Genomic DNA, 25,730 nt, shown 5'->3' with positions numbered 1-25,730 from the left:
TGCAGGTTTCAGAAATATCATGTACAGTGAAAGGGATCAAATAGATGAATGGCAGATTTCTGCTAAATTGAAAAAGGATGCTCCTTCTCTCTCAGAAATTCCTTTGTGGAAAAGTAATTGGGACCTCAGAAAGTATAGCATCATTTGCCTTCTAATGTGATCTGATTAAAATAAATTATTGTATTTTCACAACTGAAAAAACAAATCAGGAATTCTGCTGTAATCTTGTTCCAGGAAAAAGAAGATTTAGGAGTACTGTTCTCTGAGACATTGTGGTGTGTTATTGCCAAAGCACAGGAAGAGGAGGAGGTTCTGATGAGAGTCCCTACTCTTGCAACAAGAATACTTTCTCTCCAAAATAGGTGATGGCCCAAATACTTCAATTGCAGTAGAATGCCTAACTTTGCATGACAAAGTGAAATATAAAAAGAGAGAGTAAAGGTTATGTTGTGAAAAAGAGCTGGTTGCAACAGCTCTCTGAAAAAGTGTGCAAGAAATACTAAAGGTAAGGACAAAAATGTTTCCTCCCCACCTGGTGTAGGTGTGTTGGGTAAGGCAGGAATCTGACCTGCACCGCACACAGAGCAAGCTCACCACTCCTGCTGGACACTTAAAGCCTTTTAAATGCCTCTGCCATCATCCCCAGAGTCCTGAAAACAGGACAGGTAAACACACAGCCTTGAAAAAAATCCAGGTGAGGTATTTTCTGGAAGATGGAAATGTTTCTTGCCTCTTTTTGGTATTTAGTTTCAAACCGGAGTTGGGTTTTGTCTTTTTTTTCTTTTTCAGTCAGGAAAAGAGCAAACAGGAGTTCAAAAATGGAATGGAAAAGACTGGAACACTCCCTTTCCTCAGGCGATATCTTAATGGCAAAAATACCGGTACAGCCTGACTAAAGCTTTGGCTAATCTACACTGTGATAGTTCCTGGCTCAGCACAGTCATTTGGGTATTTGGGGTTGCAGGAACAAACACTAGCCAAAACTTTATTAAATTTGTTTACCTGAATAGGAATAAATCTAGCAGCAGGTTATACCATGCCTCAAAGGAAAAAAAAACAAAACAACAAAACCTTTGCTTGTGTGATACGTCCTATTGTGTAGAAGACAGAAAGCTGCAGGTTTCAGTGAGAAGGGATCAGTAATGAAGATGTGACTAATACTCAAATTGTGAAACTCTTCTGGCCACGAACCTCCTTCCTCCCCAGTACAGAATACTTCAATTTAATTTTCAATTCCAATTACTGTGTCACTTCAAGCATAATGATATTAATAACTCCATCCACAATAATTTAAGCTCCATGCCATGTATATTGAAATACTGGTAACTACATTTCTGGAAACATAATGGATTGTGGTCTGTCTATCTCAATAAGCCCAAAAAAATAATACCATATTGCTAAGTAGTATGTTTCCATGCCAACTTCCAATTTTTACTTGGATTCTGAATATCAGAGAGTCGTATATTGATAAATAATTTATATTTTAATAAAGAATAGCAGTTAATTTTGCTGAAATATTTTCCTGGGTAAGAACTTACTGTAATTTCTGAGGTAATGCAGTAGCAAGCAGAATGATTCAGTATACTGAAAAACACAGTCTAGCACTGTCTGCTGAGAGTAAACATTGTGTTGCATAAGTTACCTCAGAAATTAATATAAAAATAATCCAGCTGCCCTTCACACCACAGAACACTGTTTTAACTCCTACACAATACTTTGCTCATGCAAGATGGCATTAGATCTCCAGACTAATATTAGACAATTCTTCCTCATCCTCCTCACTTGGAATTGAAGGCTACATGGACATTTCTGCAGGAGGCAGCTGATGAAATGGCCCACAGTGCCTCTGTCAGCCTTGCTCCTCTCCTTTACACACCCATTCACACTCAGAGCACATCAGAAAGCTCAGCCTGTCTCTCTCACTAGAAGGCAAACAGCCTCTTCTTCCCCTGACACACAGAGGTAAGAATTCTCTAAATTTAATTAGTTTGGGTTATTTATGACCTGAATCACTGCTGCTTACTCCATCTATGTGTTAAACAGTAAAATGCCAAAAAACAGCCCATCATTTATTTACAGTATGCTGCCATAATTGGCATGTCTCAAGTAGTAATTACAGAGAACACATCTGGGACTTCCATACTAGTTGTATTTAAAGCAAGTTGCTTGTAATCTTAAATGTATGATGCCCTAAAATTGAGGACTCCTAAGAGATCTATATCAAAGTGATAAAACTGTTCCATATAATTTCCCAATGTGTTGAATTGTATATCAATATCCCTTATGAGGACTCAAGATGGCACCTATCAAAATCCCTCTTCAGAAAGCTTTGGACCAAAAATGCCCACAATTTATATTTAATTTTTCTTTTAATTTTTATTATTTATTTTATTTATTTGTTTATTTACTTTATTCAAAATAAAGTAGCCTTTGGTTTAGAAATACTGTCCTAGGCTATTAAATGCTTTACTCCTAATACAAAAACACTGAATTTGAATCCTAAAGTAATTTGAGCTCGGAGCTCTTTTTTTCAAATTTCCTTGTCTAATGTCAAGAATGTTTCTATATCCTTCTTAGTACAGCTACATAAGCCCATTGTGTTGGGCTTTCTGAGAAAAAAAAAAAAAAAAAAACAGAGAAAAGCTCAAAATGCATGAAAAAAACATCTTTAAAAATGAATTTAATTAATCCAATAAGGCTTTAAATAAAAAATAATTACTTCAGATATACTGGTGACATGAAAAGAATTTGACTGAGAGAGAATGAAAAATCTCCTGTGAAATGCAGAAGTGGCTACAACTCCCTCAGCCATCAGCACAAGTTGGAGACTTGCTTTTGCAAGACACCAGGGTCTCACTAAAGCACAGTGCTTTCTGAAACACACACTCAGATTTTCAGGCTGTCACTTCCATTCTGTACAGTGCAAGGAGGCCACTTCATTAAAGTGTAGCATTATTGGAGACTTCATAAAACCAGATGTAACAATTGATAAATAAACATAAGCTCCAATGAACCATTTCAGCTACCAAGCTCTAAATACAAACCTGGTATGTAGAAACTGGAGAAGCAATATATGGCGTAATAGATGTCTGAGTGATCATTCTGTTTGCTGTAATACTGTAGGGTGATGGATAAAATCTAGAAAATGCAGAAATATTTATTAAATGCTAGTTCTGTGCATCTTTCATAATGCAAACATATTTTTTTCTTAGCGTGCCATTACTCAACATACCCATTCTGTAAAGCAGCTGTGGTTGGATCATATGTGAGTGTCATTCCAGCCTTTAAAAAAAAGTGGAAAAGAAAGAGTGGACAAAATTAATTTTAATTGTAAATTATTTCTCTTATTCTTTCTTTAGTTGTCTCATTTTAAACTGAAAATTTGTATTGAAATAATTTGTTACCAAATTTGTTACCAAATAATTTGTTACCAAAACTTAGGGAAAGGTTAATTGACAGAAGTAATTATAGAGTGAAGCAAATCAGCAACACTGTTTGTGAATACAAGTTTCCATTTCCCATTATGAGGAACAAAACACAATCTATTAAATACCTTGCTAAAAGTGCATGTGTGTTTGAGATTCAGGGCATGCAGATGTTTATGTTAGGGTGTTGCCTAAAATATATGACCTATAAGATTCAATGGGGAATGCAGTTTTTCAGAAGGCACATTTGAATTTTCCTGTGTAATATAAATGTGGTGTCTAGGCCTGCTAGTCCAGTAAGTCTATGAAGCTATCATCTTGAACATTAAAGTTTAAAACAACTGTTGACTAAAAATAATAATGCTGCATGGCACTGGTATACCATTTTAATCTTGTGAAAGTGATGTGCATTTTAGTGTTGCATAGATCAAAGGATTATTTCTGCATGTAAGCACAGTTATGTTTCTGGTAGTTTAATAATATGAGAAAGCTGAAGTTTATATTATGACCAAGTTGAAGGAGATTTTATTGTTCAATGAGATAGGACTCGGTGTTTCACATTTTGCCTTTTCTCCTCAGAAGAAAGACATGGTTAAGTATTTTTTTATAGAGACACAAACTGTCAGGTCAGAGCTGCTTGCACATTTTTAATATGCCAAAGACCCAAGCCAAGAAGTCTCAATGCCTATCATTTTCCTAAGTATTCATTATTGCACACCCACACTGAAGCTTGAAGGGAGGACTTACAAGTCTCACCTCGCCTTCTCTGTGCCATGCTCTTCCATTCTGTATGTATTTATTCTGATTCTGCCTCTTCTTCTGCCCTCCATCAGCAAACTTGCACAATAAAGGTTCTGCAGGAACTGGGAAGAAAGAAGAAAAATTAGTTGAAATAGCATTGATACAGAGGTGTTCAACTCTCCAAATGAGGTATGGTTTTAAGTTTTATTCCAAATATGACACTTAAATAACACAGAACTGTACTACACCATCAACAGCTGTTCAGCATAGCACAAAGACAGCTGCCACACACAGAGCATCTGGAATGCCTTATCAATTTGATTTTAAACTACTGCTGTAAAACCTGCTGGAAGGAAACATGGTCTGTATATCCTGAGTACGTCTCTTGGTCTGGGTTCAACAAGAACTGCCATCTGAATTCTGAGCTTTGTCTCTTTGGAAGTATATCTAAGGAGGATGGAGAAAAAAGCTGGCCAAAGGTCTGTAATACATTCTCCCCACCCCTTGGAGGTTTCAGTAATGTCCCAAAAGTGTTTTACTCATCACCTTTATGCCTTGCACTGAGAAAATGCCACAATTGTCCATTCCCATTTTATCTCTGCTCTATAAAGAACACCCAATGCAACCAGAAATTCTTCAATATTGTCCTTTTGGGGGTTTTTCTTTGCATACTGCTATGAAACAGCATCACCATACCTTATGATTTTTTCTTGTTATTGTTATTATTATTTTTCCTAATACAATCCTGATCATGACCTCCATTTTTAATGTCAGAATTGAAGCAAAGAAAGGTTTCCATAGCATTCTTTCTTTCCCTGTTCTTAGTTTCCACATTTCCAAGTACCTATGGCTGAAGCACAGCTCTGCTGCATCACACCACACCCTCCCTAATCACAGGGTGGAAGCACTGCTATGACTTGGATGTAAATGCTTCTCTGCCAATAATTCCTGACACATGAGCTGTCTGAGCTTTACCATGACACTCCTCCAGTCACTCTGTTTGGAAACATCTTCATGAGACATGGCTGGACCTGAAAACATACAAGTTTCCAAATGCAGAGTAAACACATGGGGTGGGAAGGCCACCTGCAAAAAAACAACCCTAAGAAAAATTTTCAACAAAATCTATTAATATAACCATGGTGAGTGCTGATGTCTCTTCACCCTGTCTGCATTTGCAAAAGATGATCAGTACTGAAAACCTCAGGGATGCGTAACCTCGCAAAGAGCTTGACTTTTAAAACTTTGGCACAAAACAAACATTAATGGCCCAGTCATCCCTGGCTTTGGAGGTTACACCTAAAACACTAGCTCTGTTTCTACTGGAAAAATATCCACTTCCTGCATGACACATCTTTTGACAGCCTTCTCTATAAAAAAGGAGACAGAACTGGTGTGTGGTTCCCTGTCTCATCTCCAGCACTGACCACACAGGTCAGAGACCTGGACCTCCCCTACCTGGGTGCTGTTATACAGAGTGTCAGACTATAACATTAAACATGACAACCGAATAAATTTAAAATGTATTATCCTTCAGAGAATGGTAATTAAAAACCTCTAATCATAAAATAAACTAGGAAAAGGTTAGGCGAATGACACTGGAAAAATACAGAAGACCCATGGATGATGGAGTAAATGAACAAGGAAATAACAGAAACCTAACAGTAGGAGACAAACTGGAAAATATTGTCTTCAAAACCTTGTATTTCTGAGGGCATTTCTGGCATTACCAAAACTGAGATTTGCTTTGGGCTCTTCTATTATGAGCAGCTTCTGTTTTAAGGTATGTGGAGCAAAAAGGTACAATATCAATATGGTGATGGATGGTTTGATGTTGTTTTATAAAAGCACTATCTAATAACCTTGGTCACAGCACACAGCATTGTAGTCCGCATACAGTTCTGCTGAAATAATAGGAGGTAATCTCAGAATATGTTAGCCAATATGGCTAAATTTCTCAGGTTCTGGTCTGAAACAATTTTTATTGGTTTTACACAGTGTGGAAAACAAAAATCCATTCTCTGAGAGAGGAGGTCCAAATACTAAAGTTAACAGCCTTAAATGAAAAAAAGCTCTTCCCCAAGTTGAATATCTTTGTCTACTTTTACACTATCTAAAAAAAAATCTTTTGTGAGGAGTGTATGTGACTCCAAAATATGCACTATAAAATTTTGGATGAAAAATCAAAATTTAATTTCAAAATTCAATTTCTCTGGCATGAGAACAGAACAGAAAAACATCAGAAAAAGATTTCTGGCCCTGACATTCTGTATCATAGCACTCACAGGTAGTAAATGCTTTATTTAAAGCTGCATTATGCTTTCATTAAAAATCCCTACAATGAATTATAAAAAACTTTTTTGAAAGCCTAATTTGTACTTGCATTTCCCATCGTCTCAACATAAAGATCTTTTCTTAAAAAAAAAAGAAAAAGCAGAGTAAACCTGTCCAACTTTTTGAATAAAATGTTCATAAAAACCTATTTTAAGAATAAATCTGAATTTTTTGTCAGTAGGTAACTCAAACCAGCTACATTTTAGATGACTAAACATTTTCTGTATTGCATTCTAAAAATTCTCTGACAAATTTAAAGAGGAAGAAAAAAATGGAGCCAGAATTATCCCAGGATTTTGTATACATAATATCCAGATCCTGCATCAATGAAGAAACCCAAACATTTAAAAAGCTATCCATTTGTGACCTACTAGAGGTTAGTGCTCCATCTTCCTGAACACAGATCCAGCCACGGGAACCCTTGTTTCTCTGACCTTCCACCTTCCTTTCCTCCTCACTGCACCCATCAAAGGTGCCAAATGCTGGGAACGCTCCAACTCACACAAAAAAACCCATGCAGACCATCTCTTTAATAGAGCACTCCTGTGAGCAGGCTGTACAGCATTTGCCTTCCCTGATTCTGCTTCAAGATCTGAATGCTGACAGTGGGGACAGCTCCAGAGGGAAGCCCAACTGCAATTTTGGGCTGCTCTTCCATACACATGACCTGAAAAACACCGTGTTCATTCCTGCACCACCACAATGACTGATGGTCACCAGAGGGAGGCTCACAAGAAACAGATAAACCTTCTTGGGTTTACCTCGACCTACTGATCTCCCTCCTACCACAGAAGGAACATAAACCTTACTCTCTTCAAAATTAAATCTGAACCTTATTTCCTCAGCTTACTTTTTCTCATGGTTTTCACAAATATGCAACACATTCTCTCTCTTGCATATAAGTGCATACATGTGACAGATACATATTTGAACAAAAGCTCTCACAAGTCCCACAGACCAGTTAAGCAATCTTTTTTAGTACAGGAAGGAAGGGAGAGTCATTTTTATTGTTTAATTGCTGGGAACTATGCAGGCCCAGAGATGAAGCAGATCATTAATCATTCAGTGACTTGTCTGTATGTGCAAGACAAAGGCAGAGTACAAATATTCAGAGTTGCATTCACAGCTGAGAGGTACCTGATGTAAAAGGCTACAACTTACAGTGGAGTTAAGCTTTGGCAGCTAGGACACCACCTGTCACATGCCCACTCTTCTGACAGCCAGTGCAAACCAGCCCTGCCAGTGGTTTGCAGGTGCCTGTCGAGCTGCAGCTGCTGAGGGGATCTGTAACCACAAACTTTCCTGGCCTTCAACATCAGGTCAGGGCTTTAGAACCTGGCTGTGGAAAGTGCTGACCATCTCCTCCTGCCCTGAATCACTCTCCTCTAGGGCTAATGTTTTACAGAAGAAAGATGTGAATGTAATATTAGTCCAGTAAATTCTTCCTTGTTGTAGACACTTTGCACACATCTGTAGATTAGAATTCAGTTTGTCTGTGTTCAGTGTCTACCCAAATTTGTACCAGGTGATACTATAAATGCAAAAACAAAACTGCTGTTCTTTGTTGGACCTTCAGTTTGCACCCTTGACTTAACGTGGCTAATTTTACCAACTTTTCAATAAACCCTACTTTCAGTTACTGAAAAATACAACAAAACAGTTAAAAAATACTTTAATACAGTTTTCAATTAAACTCCATCTTTTAGAGACATTCATTGCTTATTTTCTAGTACAAAGCATATGGGACTTAATGAATTCTGACAGTAAAACATCACTTTAATGGTAGAGCAAGCCTGTACACAGCTAGAAACTTTTGCCAAAGCTGTGGGAACTAGAAAAAGAAATTGTGTAACCCAAGATCAGGGTAGCTTTATATGTTTAAAGACAAATTCAGTATTATTCTTCACCATCCTAGTCTTCACTTAAACATAATGCTCAGGATTACACTGCTTTAATAATTTATACAAGGTTTAATAATTTGTGACAGAAGCATATTTTGAGTGGTTTTAAGAAGCATTTTTCTCTTCTAATCCTATGTCACTTCTTAAAACTAAGCAGCAATTGCAAATTATGACAGTTAGACCAGTAAAACCTCTAATTCTCAGATTTCAGAAAATATTCAGAGTTGATGATCCTTGTGGGTCCCTTCCAGGTCCAAATCTTAAGTGAATGGCCCATACAGGGATCAAACCTACATTCCTGGTACCTCAGCACCACGTTCTGCCCAGCTAAACTAATCTCAGGGTCTTGATCAAAAGAATGAAATTTTTGTTCCTCTGCCTTCAGTGTGACAGCCAGGAGTAACATCAGCACTGTCAGCCCTTGATACCCTGTAGCAGTGGTTTTCAGGCTGCGGTCCATGTGTTTTTTCTAAATGATTTGTGAAAGATAATTGAAAGAAAAATTGAATTTTTGGTCAAGCAGCTTAAATTCACTAGAGATCTTCAGTGCTGGATACTTTGTAAAGGTAAGAAACTAGGAAACACTAGAATATGACTGACAGAACACAGCTACTTCAGGGCTCCATTTTCACTCCTCCCCACGCTAACAAGATGTCCAAGGCCAGATCATTTCAAACCACAGTGTGCATTATCCCTGGTGGACCTCTTCCCAGTCTAGTCAAGAACACAGGCAGCAGCAGGGCTTCTACACACTCAGTTTTCTCCCCTAAAAGAGCATCTGAGCAACCAATCTCTTTATCCTAAGTGGGAAGAGAGGGGTGGGTCATGGAAAATTTTTGATTTTTGCATCATCACCATAACCAGCCATTACTGAAGTAAAAATGGCATGGGCTGCTCAGCAAAAATGCTCTTTACCTTACACCCATTAAACCCAAATCACCTAAGTTCTTTACCAGTAAAAGAAATACTAAATAATCTATAAAGCCTATAGAACAGGCATGAAACTTCTGTAACTTTTAAACTTCCATATTTCTCATTTTATACATAACAGAGACAAATACACTCAGACTTACACATACCTTACATATTCCACAGCACAGCTGCTTCAGGTAATTTTTTATATAACTATTCTCATGTATCACCACACAGCTACAGGCTACTGTGATAGGGAGGAGATGCCTTTCAAGATTTTGCCCAGAAGATAATTTCTACAATCACTATGAATCCAACACAAGACTAAAAGCCAGTGAACAGTGAGTATAATCTTTAGAGGAGGAAGGCTAAGTATGCTGCTGCTCTGCTCTCACTGCTCCTCTGCTGGCTCCTGGCTCTTGATACCAGTCTGGTCTGTTTCCTCCAATTCACGTCATACATTTCGCAGGAGACTAGAAAAGTTTAAATATTACATTCTTCACTGAAAACAATTGTTCTTTAAGGAGGAGAGTGAAACTAAGTGCAAAAGTTACTTAAAAATTATAACAATCATATAATAGTTATATATCTTCGTTGAGAAGATAATAAAAGTACAAAAATTAAAATTCTAAGTTTGGTTTTCAGTGACAAAATGGAGAGGAAGTGATAGTCCATAAAACACAACCAGCTAATACAATATCAAAGCCCAACAACAAATAGTGAAACTAACACATCACTTCTAGGAGTTTTAGGTTATACCAACTTGCAGTGCATTTGAAATTGCAATCTGAGCCAACCTTTCTTCTTCTTTACTGAAGACAAACAAGGACACACTAAATACTGAATATATTTCACTAAGTTAAATAAAGCCTGAATAGCCAGGGGTTAGCTGGGTTTAGCTTGCTTAGCATAATCAATGCCCAGTCACTCACCTAACTCTGGAGCTGACACTTTTGACACCACCCTGTGTTAATCCCTGGCCTTCCCAGATTCTTGAGGTTTTATTCATTGTGTCTTCTCATGCTCCAGAGGAGGTTTCACTTATGCTTTCTATAACTGTTTAACCCATTCTTCCATTTAAGCCCAAACTTAGTTAAAATAACAAAGCTGCATTACGAAAGCATATTTTTGTTGAACAAATGTTCTTCCTCCCACACCTATTTCATTACAGGCCCATCTCTCCTACCCTCTTCATCCTGATAACAGTGTTTTTAGAGCCAGCTCCCTTTGCTGATTTTAGCCAAGTTTCTAGGACACAATGTTTTAATTTAAACATAGATCTGGTTTTATGATTTTGTTTTGCATGTGTTTGAAGTTGATCCTTTATAATCCCAATGGTCGCTAATCTATTTCAAAACAGTTTCCTAATCTTTGCTTGTTCAAGAGCTTTCCTACTGTCATCCAGTTTTCTCTCTGCAGGCAGTCCAAAATCACAACTGCCTCATGACCCCACCCCAGGTTTTGGCAGACTGCAGTATACTATTATGCATAAGCTGAATTCTCTAATAAGGCTGCATTATTGGTCAGGTGCTTGCTATGTGGTACGGAACTCCGGGAAGAATTTGATCCCCATAAAAGCCTTTGCAAGGAGAAATGAAACTTTACTGCACCGGCACATAAACAGAGCTGAGGCTGTGGCCTGTACAACAAACTTGAGGGTCTTTAAAAACCAAGGTTCTCACAAGACCCTTATGAACCTGATTATTTGTCTCATTTTCAGTATCACGGAAGGTGAGACCCATCTGACTTTCAAACATTTGGAGTTATCTATTTCTGAGTGACTGAGCTAGATACCCTTTGTAACAGCAAGGACAGTCTCTGGAGCTGTGTCTTTCTTTACTTCTAGACAGAGAGCCTGGACTGCTGCTTTGCAAAGTAAGTACTAGAAGTTCAAGCCTGTGATGTGGATTATATCTTGAGACCCCTGTTTAGCTTCCAGTTCCAGAAAATTGACAGTTCTCTGCAAATTTCTTGTCCCTAACTCACCATATTTTGATGTTAAATGTTTCCTTCAGACTGCAAAAATCATTCCTACAATTCCATGCAGCAAGCTTTTATTTCAACCTAGTTCAACCTCATCATGTAAAGGGTGCAACTCCAGCTTCAGCAAAGACCCACTGGAGACAGAGCATGATTAGCAATGACATGCTTGATGGCTCATTCATTGAGAACAAGAGAATGCAAGTGAAAATAAAAATTAACAAACTAAAAAGCACCAATAGGAGCTTCTGTTGCAGTTCTTTAGTGTCATTACTGTCTGTTTCTACAGAAGCTGTAACATTTTTACTAAATGTAACAAAGAAGAAATTATAATGTTACTAAAGTAACAAATGCAACAATGTGCTTACATTTACCAAAGCTTTGTAACAAAGTTTTAACTAAATAATAACATCCGCAATTAATGCCTGTGCAAAGGGTCTGCAAAAGCAAGGCTAGGGAAGTCGAAATACTGCATTAGATTAGTTTTGCTGAAGGGAGTGGTTTCCTGTGCTCTGAAGCATTTTCCATCCTTACAGCAGCACAGACTGCCTCAAACTGGAGCAATCTTTCAGGGATGAGGCATGTTTGGAGCTTTCTAAACAAGCTACATTCTTGTCTGCCTGCCGAGGGCTACTTTCCTCCTCCTCAGTGACAGGGTCTGGCTGCACAGAACATTTCACCAGTGGGATAAAGGCAGCTTCCCCAACCACATCAACACTGTAATTTGTAAAATTCCCACTTGGGATTCTCAATAAAATGCCTACTGAAAGCTGCCTGGAATGTCAGGCATGTATTCTTTCCTTCTTTATTGTCCTCTTTACTTTCTATTTTACTCAGCAGCATTGAATTTCCTCTCCTCATTTTTCAGTACTCATGGAATATACATTCTGTCTCTTAGAAACAGTGCTGACAAAGCAGACAAACTGATGAGGAACTTGGTGTGACAACAAAATTTTACTAAGCCTTCTCTGAATTCTGCCTTGCACAATATTTCTAGAAGCAGCATTCTATGCTGACCTCCTTCCATTTTCCTGAAGGATTTTAAAATCTACACTGACTTGAGAGTGAATGATCATGCCAGGCGCTATTGCAGACTCCATTTTTTCTAAGCAAATATTTTTTTTAAAATGCTTCAAAAATCATCAACAGATGACAAAACCAGCCCATTTTTGCCTCTGAAAAAAGCCTTGTCCATGGAAAAGCAGCCAAATATTCTATTCAGATAGATATTTATTTCCCCACTTCAATTGAGATTACATGGGATGTAAATTTGTACATAGCTGGCATCTTAGCTGCTTGTTTCTCTGCTAGGAGAGAACACTACTAGATTCCCAGAAAAGGTTTACAACAGAAAAGCGATATACTGTGTTCCAAGCAAGCATCACAGCCATCCAAAAAGACAGAGTTTAATTTTAATAAGCCTGCCTCTAAATGAGAAGCCAGATACAACAATCAGTGTAACAGGCTTCCACCATGTAAGCACTAACCCATTCATACATCTTGTAAGAAATATATGCAACATACCAGAAACTCCTGCTGGTGTCTTTATGAATTTTCCATTAAAATGAGCAATCACTGCTTCACATTTTTCTGTTGACTCCATCCTTTGAAAATAAAGAATAATTTACATAAATTAAACACTCAACCAGATTCCCATGTTTGTGATTTTTTTTTAAGCACATTTCTTGCTTTTTCTCAAATCGCATTTCTTGCCTTTCCTCTCTTCACTGCTCTGGCTTGCTTTCCCATGTGTGAACAATGGAGAAGATGTTTTCTAAGAACACAAACCTTCAGAAAGGTAAAGCCAAGCTCAATTAACATTTTATGCACTGTGAGACCAAAGCCAGTGCCAAACTGAAAATAATACTCTTATTTACTCAGAAATTATACTGTAGCTGTCCAAGCTGCCTCAAGTACCTCTCTTATCTTGAAAGAAGCAGAAGGACTGACTCACTACCATTCATAATTGAATCCTTAGTGTCCATGCTGCATGCAGCAAAGGTTAATGTCACTCTTAAGAGAGGATTCAGAGCTGTCTGTACAGTTTAAGGGTAATAAACTCAAATATAAACCTGCCTGACTGCATGACCCAAACTGACTTGGCAGCTTTTAGCTTATACACATCATCTCCACTAAATGATGCACCTGGCTCTTATTTAATTGTCTCCAAGTTCCAAACAGGAGCCAATACCAGCATAGCTGTGATGGCTACTGAGAATGTATCCAAAATCCTGAGCAGGTTTGTGCACTCATGCTGTCAGAGCCAGACCTAACAGACTGGGCAGAGGGCTGGAGAGCCCCTGCTGGCCTGGGACAGCTCACCTGCAGTGAGGATGTGCCAGCCCTGACTGTCACCTTGGACTCAGTCACACTGAACGACTCAGATGTGCAATTACTACAAAATGTCTTTTAAAAGAACTTTTTTGTAGCTGCCTGCAAGATGATGTTTGGTTAATGTTGAACAGATAATTTCTTTTCATTTTCTCATTAAGTTCTGTAATTCATATCCACAAATTAAGCCCCAGCAGCAAACAACCAGGGCTAAAAATTCCTAAGTCTTGGTATCTTTTTAATTCTGATATCCTTTCTGCACAGGCTGACAAAATACAAGCATAGATAACAACAAGTATCACCAAAAAGCCAGACTGGACAAGAGATTTTCCTAATGATTCCAAAAATACCTCTTAGAGAGTTTTCAGAAGTTCTGGATTATTGGATCTACATCAAAGAAATCTAATTTTTTTTTTTCGTCTCACATGAAACAAACAATATAATTTAGTTTCAGACTCAAGTCTGGACTTGATAAAATACATTACTCCCTATTAACCTAATAAAAGTTTCCCAAAGGCAAGAAATTAAAATATTTATTTAATGTCTACAGGTTTCTCGGAAAATTTTAACTTTAATTAATTATCTAAGAATTTTCCAATACAAGAAAAATATTCACCTTGTAGAAGGAAAGAAGTTCTAATTAGCTATAGAAGCAATACTTATCCTATAACTTATGTATATTATATTTATATACACAAATGAACGCTTACATAAAAATAACTTCACTCACGTATATATAAAACACAAAATGCATAATAGAGAAACATTGAGAAAGCACTTTAAAACTATTCTATTTTAATTTCTTCAATACAAATGAGGTTCTGGATACACACAAGTCTTTTTGACTTTTGCATATGATTCTAGAACACTTCCAGCTACATTAAAAAAATATATCCTACCACATTTCCTACCATACCACTGATTCAAGGTAGAGGTGGTAAACAAGTTTATGGAGAAGAGACTGAATGAAAGCAAAACGCCAACTGAATTTTATAGTGGGTGTTAGTGGATTCCAACCTTCACAGTACCAAAAAGTGAAAGCTCCATATAAAACACATATATATTAATGAAATTGAAATGCCCAGTTAATTTCACCTCACTTGTCCATTTTTTTAAAGGGGACAGGAAGAAATTTTATCAAAGCCCAAACTCGCTTGTTTTCCCCTCAAATAGTGACTATTGTTTTATTATTTCTTATTTTTTTTTCCCTTTGTTATACCTTCTTGAAAATTGATAGTTCAACAAGCATATGAAGCTGGGGGTCAGCAGGCTGGTGGGGGGAGAGATTTAAAGAAAAGAAAAATAAAAATCACAGTGCCATGAAATATCCCCCAGCCAACTCATGGGAAAACAAATCCCTAAAAATTTTGGTCACATTAGGAGATAAATTTGTTCAGTCCTTTTCAGTGCACTAATTTTAGATTCTGATATTTGTTCAAATACAGAGCTATTGTAATACTGGCTGAACATCTGAATTGCTGAAATTTGATTTCACAGAGATTTTATATTTTAAGAATACCAATTCTTTGCTTGAAGCATGTTTTTATTTTTGATAATAGAAACCATCAATTTAAAGCCTCTAAATTTTGATTGTTATACTAGGTTTAAAACAGGACTTACATAAATAAGTAAGCACAGAAAAAACTTTGATTAAGAGATCCCAAAAAAAGTAACTATATTAACTAGAGAAAAAAGTAGATTCATATGGACAGAATATTTAGGAGGTATTTACTAATTTATGGAAAATATTTGTTCTTGTTGATTTGGGTGAGATATTTGACTTAGCACACAAATATTTTAAGATGAGATTTACTGTAAGTGAATAAAAATATTTTCTTTCCCAGTTGACATCATGTTAATGAGCCTGAAAATTCAAAGGGCTGATGTTCAAAGGGCAATGATGAGTTCATTTTCTCCAAGGAACTAATGAAGAAAAACAGAAAAAAAAAGTCTGGGGGTGGAGAAGGTTCTTCCTTCTGGTCTGCTGCCTGTGATTCAAACTTCACAAGCCAGAAAAGTCACAGGAGAAGTCTCTGAAGCATCACGTAACCCTTGCTTACTGGCTCAGGGATAGAGGAGAAAGGAGAAGTACAGAAAAGGGAAGGAAGTGGTTTAGAGTGAATTCTTACTGCAGATAATTGTCCAGTAAGAGCAATAAATTTAGATTTAGCCATCTAAGCAAGATGAGACACAGCTCTACCAAAGGAAGAATTCACAAAACCCTGCTGGACAACTCCATTTCAATCTTCCTTTTCTTTACAGACTTTACAATTTCCGTAATTTCTGCCTTTTCCACCTATTCTTGCATTTTTAATCCAAACAAAGGAAGAAGGCTGCCAGCATGGCTAACAGCCCCGAGGTACCTTGCAAAGCCAACACCACGGCTTGTCCCGCTCGAGTCCCGCAGTATCCTGGTGGAGATCACCTGCCCAAAGGGCTTCAGCATGTTCTCAAGCTCCTGCTCATCCATTGAAAGAGGCAGATTGGAAATGTATAAGTTAGTCGGGTCTTGTTCTTGTTGCTGAAAGAGAATTAAAACCAATTGTTATTGTTGGTGCCACTTACATTTTGAATTTAAAACAAACAATTGCATATGAATTCTGGCGCAGATTTTTGCTTCTCAGGCCCTTTGTAAAGGCTGCTCTTTCTAGTATTAGTGACCTCCATCTTCTGCCACTGCCTGCAGCATTCCTGAAAATATTCCCTTTATCCTATTACTGCTGACACAAACATTTTTAAGTAGAGATAAAGGTGAATAATTGACCAGTTTATAGTCCATGTTAAAACTCCATGTTTTGAATTTTTCTCAAAGGAAAAAAAAAGTAAAAATGAGATAAAGGAAAGAAATTAGCAGACAAGAAATGCAAGAATGGTAGAAAGCACTAAGAAAGTTACATGTAAATTAAGAAGAGAAAAGACTGGGATGACAATTGGAAAATAATAGGAAGGAAAAATGAGAAAATGGATTTAAGAATATGTACATTGCCATAATAATACCAAAATAATAGAGTGATATAGAAGCAAGTGGGACACTGTCATTGCCTTCCACACATGAGCATTTTTGACTTTTCACCAAACTTTTACGTTATACATTCAAACAATACAAAGGTCTTCCAAACACATTCTCTAGGAACAGACAAAATGAGAGAGGAGGGCAGCCAGGAGATGAGCAATTAGGGAGGAGAAAAATGCAGCCACATTTTTGCCATTCCCCTGAACTTAGGCTATCACTACTTTGTGTTATCTATGTATGTGCCATGAAATGACACCTCAAAGAAACGTTTTTTGTTGAAATTGATGATTTCCAGTGCTTGTCTACACACTTCCCAGCTGTGGCAAGGGAGCACCTCTTTCACATTCTTGATCTACACAAATTGATGTGACATGGCCCGTAAAGTTGTGCAGAACTTCGATGTCACCCTGGTATAAATTTAAGTCTCTGCAGGATGCCCACATTCAGTAGAACTTTTCTGGCATCAGCAGTGATATGATCTGAAATCAATTTTATTGATCTACATATACAATTTTCATAGAATCACAGCATGGGTAAGGTTGGAGAGGACCGTGTCTGGTCATCCTAGATCACATTGCACAGGATTGGGTTCAGACAGTTCCTGGATGTCTCCAGTGAGGGACACTCCACAGTTTCTCCGGGCAACCTCTTCCAGTGCCCAAGCACTGCACAGGAAAGAAGTTCATCCTCATTTGCTGGTGGAACTCCCTGTGCATCAGTTTCTGCCCATTGTCCTAACATAATTATTGGTCCCAACATATTTGATGGCATAGTCTACAATGTATTTTCCTTCTGTAAAAGAGGGCTGACTGGCTTGCAGAGAAGTTTGAATCAAACCAGACAACAAAAACAAAACCATATGAAAACACAACACTTGCCTCCTGCCATTAAAGCATTTCTTAAAGTGATTACACTGGATGGATGGTGATATCCTCTCATGCAGAACAGGCAGCAATTTGTCTTTAAGCCCCCCTCTATATTAATAATATCTCAGTACTTTTAGTAGCCTATTGCATAATTTTATAACTTGGTATCTCAGATATCAGCTCTCAGTTTGGGTTAGTTCTTCCTAGGAGGGGAAAAAAAAAGAAAAAAGAAAAAAAGAAAAAGAAGCGTTTGGCCTTGGGGAAAGGTCACACCTTTTAGACACAGAAAGGAATTATCATGTTCCAAAAACAGTGAAAATTAAAAATGGGGAAGCAAATTCTAGGGGAAAAAACCTTTACTTATTTGCATTTTTACCCCAAGCCTCACATTCAGTTCAAATGAGTTAATGTTCTGAAGTTTTCCAAAGAGGTTTTTAAAGAAATTGGAATAAAAGTCCTATAGGAGGGAAATGTTCTTCCATTTCATCCTCCTATGTGCATGCCTCTGCCACTGGTATGACTGTAATTCCCAGCCACACCAAAATCCCACATACCTTACAAATCAACCTTTCCCAAGTGTTGTCCTCATAGGCCCCTTTATGGTCCATTATAAATGGCATTTGATTACCCTGTATGATTTTTCTTTTGTTACCTAGTAGAGACATCCCCCTTCCTAAACAACACTGAATCTACACAGTACACAGACAAGTTTGGGGTTCAAATTATCTTATCTGAATTCTTTTTCCTATTAGAAAAATCAACAGAAGGAGAAGACAAGAAAATGGATTCACTGTGAGGCCATAGCTGCCATTAATATTAATTGCTGGGCAGCATTACAGTAGTTACATCTTGACATTCAGCTCAAATTTCCTCAGGCAGGAATGTGAGATGAAGAACAGCTTTCACAGTGTTAGAACTGGTTTGTTACTTAGATAGTATTAGGCAATTTTGTTTTGCACCTTGAGATGTGTAGGCTTAACTTCCTTCTTTAATGAGTTATATTAGCAAAAGCTTTAAAGGAAGTTTCAGGCATTAGCATTACAAAATTGCACTTGCAGCCATAGCAAGATTTTCTGAAATTCCAAATATTATTTGAAATGAAAAGTTCTGATGTTTTACTTTTTATTATAGGCTGTAAAATATATTGCAGGCGAATATCCTAAAACTTCCCTAAATAATCTAAAACAGTCTATCAGCTGGAAAGTCAGACTTTTTGCATATTTTTATTTTATTTCCTAATGTTTTTATTCTAGAATAACAGAAAAGTATTCTCATTAAAAACTCTAACATTTGAAAGATAAAAAAGGCCTCATTTTGTTCACAGTAGTAACAGTGTAATTTACATGCTGCAAACAAAAAACAAAAGAACAAAAACCAACCAACCAACAGGTTACATTCAGAATCACCCAACAGAGAAAGAAATTCAGTAAATGCAGAAACTCAGAGAACCTGTTCAGCTGAGTGGGTAGAGCACACTCCCCTTCTCTCAGGCTCCTGTTGCAGCCCAGGGCTTACCAGACTCCCACGCTATCCTGGCACTGCATTCAGGATGAGACCATGAACTTTCCCTGCCAAGAGGGGCACAAGGACCTGCTGCCATTCACTCAACATGCTGGGCATTAGATGCTTGTACTCACCCACCTCCCAGAGAAAACTTCCTGCCACAAAATCATGTAACACTACTGCTAGGGAAGGCAGTGCTGCACTTTGGAAGAATATTAGCAACTTCAACACTAACCCACATTACAAAGCTCTAGGGAAAAAAGAGAAAAAAAGAAGTGCATCTGTGGAAATGGTTCTAAGGAAATTGTTTTCTCTGAACAGAAAGCATTATGTGATGGAAAAATTTTACTTGTGGCCCATGAAACAATCTGTATTTTGCATTATTAATTACTGGGGTTTGGTCAGGTACATGCTGAATGGCTGAGTGGAAACTACCACTGTTTTCCTGACCCTATCTCCACATCAGTCTAGCTCAGCCTGAATACTCCCAGGGATTCAGTTACTTCTGGTATGATTTTTTGATGGAACACACAGACCACAGCAGACAAAGGGGAGTTTGAAGACACTTCTAAACATGTCCATAGCTAGAACTGGTAAAGATGGAAGGCACAGGAGGGAAACAAAAAGAAAAAAAGCTGCCTACAGATGAGGATGTCTCACTGAAATCCTGGAATACAACTAGAAATTTCTTCCATCTGTAATTCTTCCAGCAAAATAGTTGAGATGCCAACAAACACATTCCACAGTGCATTGAGGTGGCATCTGCACTGCAGGTGCAAACCCACGGCCACCCTGGGGAACAGCAGCAGTTCAGCTCTAAGGATAAATCACAGAGCCACAGAATATCTCAAGTTGGAAGGGACCCATAAAGATCATCAAGTCCAACTAGGTCAGGACAGATTAATTTAATTCACTTCTTCACTTTTCAAGAAAAGAAAGAGACTGCCACTGGTTCACAAAAGGGCTCATTTACAACCCTTACTATTGCTGGCATAGATGCAAACCAAGACTGAACTTTTTCTAGAGTGCATTTGGAATTTTATACAGTTTGACAGTGGAAGATTTATACCAATTAATATGCAAAACACATCCTCTCTTCCTTGAATAACTTATTTCACCATGCAGCTCCTGTCATGTCCAGCAGGCTACTAAACCTTGAAACAGATATCTGGGTACATTTTGAGAGATTGTAAGCAGCAAGTTAGCTCCTTCCCCTTGAAACACACTGAATTTCCAAGCTGACTTTCAAACGGCAGCCACAACTAGCATTCTCCTTCTGTCTCTGTGCTATCTTACACAGAAGGCACTGCACAAACAGATGTTTGCCTTTATACAAGATTTTGTCATGGCAAATGGTTACAGGTTAACAGTTAAAACTCAGAAAGTTAGGAGAAAGAAAAATTATTTAAGTCATCCCTCTCTCTCTTGGGCAAGCAGGAGTTTAAGTTCTGTGAATTTTTTCTTTACCAAAACCTGTCTCACCACTGCTTAATTCACAGTGTTATTACTATTCTGTCTCAGAAGAGAAAAAAAATTCCTTTGATATCTGAGTTTTTAATTCCTCTTCTGGAGTTAAGGAAAAAAAAAAAAGTGAAACCAGGGAAAATACATTCCAACTCAGCTCAAACCTTGCCTTTACACTGTAATAATTCTTAGGATTTAAAGGTAGGTGTTCCTCTGCTTAAAATCCATGAAATTGTATAAGCCACTTTCCCCTTATACACCTTAAATATCTTGAAATTATTTGCAATATTTAATGGAAATTATCAAAAAGATTTACTGAAGTCAGTGTGAAGTTCTCTAATTTTGGGCAGCAAGCCTCCATTAACATATAATCTGAATATATTTTTCTGAATTCTATACAGTTTAGGAAAACTGCTTAATTTGAGTGTCTTCATATCTCATGCAGGATTTTCCTCAGTTAACAGGTCCTAAAGATCATGTCATCAAAAATGACAGGAATGATCAACTGTTAATATTTATTTCTGCAGAAAGAGGTAACCAGGATTCCTACATAATGTGAAGTGCTATACCATCATCTGAAAGAAATCAACAAAAACCTCCCTGTGCGTGTGGAATTGTTCCTAAATTGCTAGCAAGAAACTTGGCAAAAGGCAAGGACATCTGTTTTGTGTTGCTCTGTGTAAGGTCAGAGTGAACAGATAGCCATTCACAAACATGTGACTAGGCACTGCTCACAGCAAGGAAGATCCTCTCCCTGATAGGGAAGGGATTAAATGCTTGTCTGCCTTCGTATAGATACTACTTCAAAATTCACAATTGGCCAGTGTCTCACTGAAATATGTCTGTTTTAGCCACAGTTTTAATGCTGTCTGACCACAGACTGTTAACAACACAATTCAGGGGAAAAACCACTACCATAATCTTCACTAGTTCTCCAGAACTGCATATGATTAATACACTAAGCATTTAAATTTATTTTTACAGGCACATCTGTATTAAGAAAAAGAATTTAACTGCAATAAGCTTTGTGATCTATCACTTCATTAATACATTCCTTTTGTATTTCTCAGTGATTTTTGCTTTCCCTTTGCTAGAAGGACAGGAAGGTGCTCCCTGGGAGCCCTGAGTGAGCCCACCACAGCTCAAAAGAAGGCATCAGACCCTTGTCAGAACAAGCCAAGCACAACTTAGCAACTGAGATAAGACTTTTGTGGGTTGAAGCTCTTTACTCAAGGCAAGTGTTTGTTAGCTGTCTATTTAGTGCACTTGCAATTCCTGAAGTGACAGTCATGTGGTGCCCAGGTAAGCAAAATTTGGCTTACCTTCAATTTATTTTATAATTACTTTTAAGAACTTTTATGATTATAAGGAGAAAAATTTAAAATATTAATTTAAAATCTGTTACAGTAAGATTTAATACTATTACCTTCAAAAAGTAGTACAAACTAGGTAGAAAGAAAACTTTTCAAGACAGTTGCTAAAAACTGCTGTAGAAATCTGTAGAAATCTGCCTGAGAGACAGTTTGCCTGTCATCTGTTCTTTGGCATTCCGAAGTCCAGATGCAGAATAAAAAAATTGCAACATACCTACCTTCTCCAGTTAGATTGAGTGTGCTAGATACCATGGTAACCTAAACTACTTTTCTTACTTTGCTCTGTAGGAATGAAAACTGATTTAATTCTCCAGAAGGTTGTCACAGTGAAGACAAGCACTATAAGCAATACATTACTGAACTTCAAAAAAGTTATCTGTTTCTCATTTTGCTCAATTATAACCATCTTCTTCATCAGAGACATAAAGGAAGAGCTGCCTTCAATACATTATGCTTATTATCTGTGGAAAAGCCTTGATTTCTGTTACAGAGATGAGGACAAGCAGCTAAGCAGCTTTTCCCTCCCGGAGTTCACACTTTATATGATATGACTATTCATCTTTTCCAAATACACTTGGGAAAAAAGTCACCTAGAGAAAGTTTAAAGTGTAAGAGCTTAGGAAAGAAAGATAAAACTACCTGCACTGGAGAATACATCACAATTCTGCCTTAGTAACCATGAGTGAAAAATATTAAGATTGTAAATTCAGGTCATCTCTGCACTCCAGAGGATCAACATGAACCCAGACAATGGGCTCATATTCATCCTAAGCTAAAACCCACCCCCACATAACAAGTTTCAGAATTTGATCTGACGCTTTGAGGGCCTGTAGACCACTCCAGAAAACACAAATTCTGTCTTAAGAATTATAGAAATCAATATGTGATGGGAGAACATTCTTTACATTGTCAGCATACTGTTATTCAAACAAGAAACAATTGTTAAGTTTGCCCTAATTTTTTGCACAAGCTAAAAATATTTGAAAGTATTTAGTGATAACTTAATGTGAGAGCTAATACAAATAAGCAGGACCACACTTCATTGTGTCAGCGGAAGCGAACACTTTAAGGAGGAGGAAATTGTAACATTATGAATCTGAAGTCCTAAGTCCTAAAAATGTGCAACTCTGGGGAAATCTTTGAATGGATAAACAGTGAGTCTTCCCACAAAAATGCACATTAGTACATAGAACAGCATTCCTTGGCTCAAATTAACAAGTCTCACTGACCACAGAAATCTTCCATGCCCGTGGACTACTTTCATGGCTTCTATTGTAAGTAGCATATATTTTCTAGGGGTTGTGCTTCCATGGGAAAAAAAACCCCAGGAAAACAGAAACCGAAAAATATTGAATATGAACCATTTAAGTCATAAATTATCTTGAGTATCTTACAGTGAAGGTGTACATATAGAAGAGCTACAATCTCAGGAGAGAGAGAATTGAAGAGACAGGAGAAGACAAGGTCTTCAACAACAAAATGCAGAGCATCAGGGTCATTGAGTCCATCACAGCTGTGTTGGACTTGGATGGCCCAAATAATTTTACATACTACACTGATTTTAAACACATGGTTGAAGTTCAATTGTGAGAAAGTCCATTAACACTTGTGATGCCTAAAGTACACTGGAAGCTCTTTGCAAAAAGTGGCAGTAATTCCTTATGTAGATATAAGGCTTTCATTATTATCTCAGAAATCTGTCAACCTACCAGGAGATGGACAATCTGGTTGTACAAATGTCTCTGCCAGGCCAGGAAGGAGTTAACACTCAGTGAAGTCTGAGCTGGCAGAGCCACAATGGTATTCTAGCTGGCTTGTGCAGTTCTACATTGCTGTCAGTATAATTTAGATGTACTCTTGCTGACTTTATCTGGGCTGCAAACACAATGAATCTCTTCCTGTCTTAAGTTTGCTAGACAGATGAGAAGCAATGTGGTTTTTATTAACCATTCTTACTTAGTAGCTCTTTTTTACCTTTTATGTTTATACATTAGTTTATATCCAGAAAGTAAGAATTAGTCAACTTTCCACTTGAAACAGTTGCTTCAGTAGCTACAGTTGAATTCAGTTAACACCATTTGATGAGACAAAACTTGGTCTGAGCAGTGATTTGGATGCTTTATGTTAACCTCAAAGTCAAAAGCCTATGAGAATTTAGGAGTCTGACATCTCCATAGCATTTACACCTCACCATTTCTAAAACATCCTTACACAGTCTCAGCATTTTAAATTTCCATTCAAATACCAATATATAGCTCATTTTCTGAGTGCATCTATCTTCCTATACACAAAGTCCCTTTCTGCCTGCTCTCAATAATGTAGAAACCTAGAGTTACCTCACTTTTACTTGTGGGGTGGTGGGAAGAGAAGAGAGTTCTCAGAAGAATCACTCTGACAGCAACCACAACTTTTTTAACAAACAAAATTGTCAGAGCTTTTCAATAGTACTACTAATCTTACCTAAGACTGCACAGCTCTACAAAATCACAGCTTTTGAACTTATGATTCTTTGGATATAATCACTTCTGCAAGAACATACTCTAAGAAAATAAATTTTGATAAATTAAAAGGAATCAGTAGCAAAACATAGCAAGTGGGATTTTTTTCAAGTCAGATCAACTTGGAAGCAGACTGCTAAATGCAGCATGATTTTACCCCATGGATAGGAAATAATAACAATAATCATCATCATCATCCTCCTCATCATCATAGTCATAATCATAATCATAATGTAATTCACTACTTAATATTTTTAAAAACAATATAACTGTAATTTGAAGTTACCTCTACAAAACAGCAAAAATTTTAATATATAAAAATCAGAACCACTTCCACTAAAGTAGGATTTACAAATGAACTTGCTGACGTGAGTAGTTTTTATCTCACTGTCCTAGAGCAGGACACTGCAAAAAGGACTTTATGGCAGCCAGAGTCAGAACGTGGCTCCAGCAAGAACATTTTCCTCCCTGTTCAGCTGCTGTGGGTCAGGAACCATGTCTGGGAGGGTGAGAGCACTGAGGAACGGTGCTGCTCCTCACACCCTGGGCACAGAGTAATTACGACACCTTCCCATGGATCAATCACCCCAACAGGCATGGATTTCCTCTTTGAAACTGCAGCAGCTGTGGCGGTCAGTAAGGAAATCAGTTGCCCAGAAAGGCAGGAAACTCCTCAAATCCTTCTCTGGGACACTCAGGCTTAAGTCTGAAGCAGTGTCAGTGCAGGACCCCCACCCACGGCACAGGTGGTCACATGGAAAAGGATAAAATACTAAACACAAAACCACAAACTTTTATACTGTTTTGCACGTGAAGGGTGGGATTTGCAAATCTTGCCCAAGCAACTGTGACTGGCCATTCCCAGTTTGAAGCATCTAAGTAGAGTTAGGATTTTTCAGACAAAAAGAGCAGCATTGCCCAGGGTGGGGGAAAAATCCAATGGCTCAAAACAGACAAAAATCAAAGCACTCAAACTCATAGTCACTAGTGACTGTTTGTTGTGGTACTGTTCATTGGGCTGGTTTTGGGGTTGGTCTTTTTAATAATTTAAAACATTCTCTCTATGTTAAGAAGCAGAACAAGTTTCACTGGAATGCAAAACTCATAGTTACAGGTTTCCCACAGGTCATCAAGCTTGACACAGGGTCAGAAAAATACCCAAATCTTTGGGATATTTTGATGTACATTATTTCATTAATGTTAACAAAAATAAATATTACCGATCTTGCAACTGTCAGAGGAAATGAGTCAGAAATATATACTATAAAAGAGATTAAGAAACTATTCATTAGGTTACTATAGTTAATTATTAGAGCTTCTCCATCTACTCAAGAAAACAATTAAATCAGACATCAAAGTTCATTAAGAAAATGAATTTACATTATTTCA

At 37.5% G+C, this 25,730-nt stretch overlaps 1 protein-coding gene across 8 annotated transcripts in view; it reads right to left on the bottom strand.

Annotated features, from left to right (window-relative positions):
* The window catches only part of RBMS1 (RNA binding motif single stranded interacting protein 1), a 337,082-nt gene that overhangs the window by 9,701 nt on the left and 301,651 nt on the right, over positions 1 to 25,730 (bottom strand). For 7 of the 8 annotated variants that reach the window (XM_064434723.1, XM_064434716.1, XM_064434717.1 and 4 more), the window contains 5 exons: positions 15,988 to 16,145; positions 12,818 to 12,897; positions 4,173 to 4,288; positions 3,233 to 3,282; positions 3,045 to 3,138 (listed from right to left, as the gene is read on the bottom strand). In XM_064434723.1, coding sequence (XP_064290793.1) covers positions 3,045 to 3,138; positions 3,233 to 3,282; positions 4,173 to 4,288; positions 12,818 to 12,897; positions 15,988 to 16,145 — 498 coding nt within the window. The remainder of the gene's footprint in view (positions 1 to 3,044; positions 3,139 to 3,232; positions 3,283 to 4,172; positions 4,289 to 12,817; positions 12,898 to 15,987; positions 16,146 to 25,730) is intronic. The other variant, XM_064434719.1, reaches the window with a different exon arrangement.

This window comes from Passer domesticus, chromosome 10 (assembly GCF_036417665.1).
Source record: "Passer domesticus isolate bPasDom1 chromosome 10, bPasDom1.hap1, whole genome shotgun sequence".
Taxonomy (NCBI): Eukaryota; Metazoa; Chordata; class Aves; order Passeriformes; family Passeridae; genus Passer; species Passer domesticus.
Note: the sequence above shows the minus strand (reverse complement) of the source record. Positions and strands in the feature narration are given on the sequence as shown.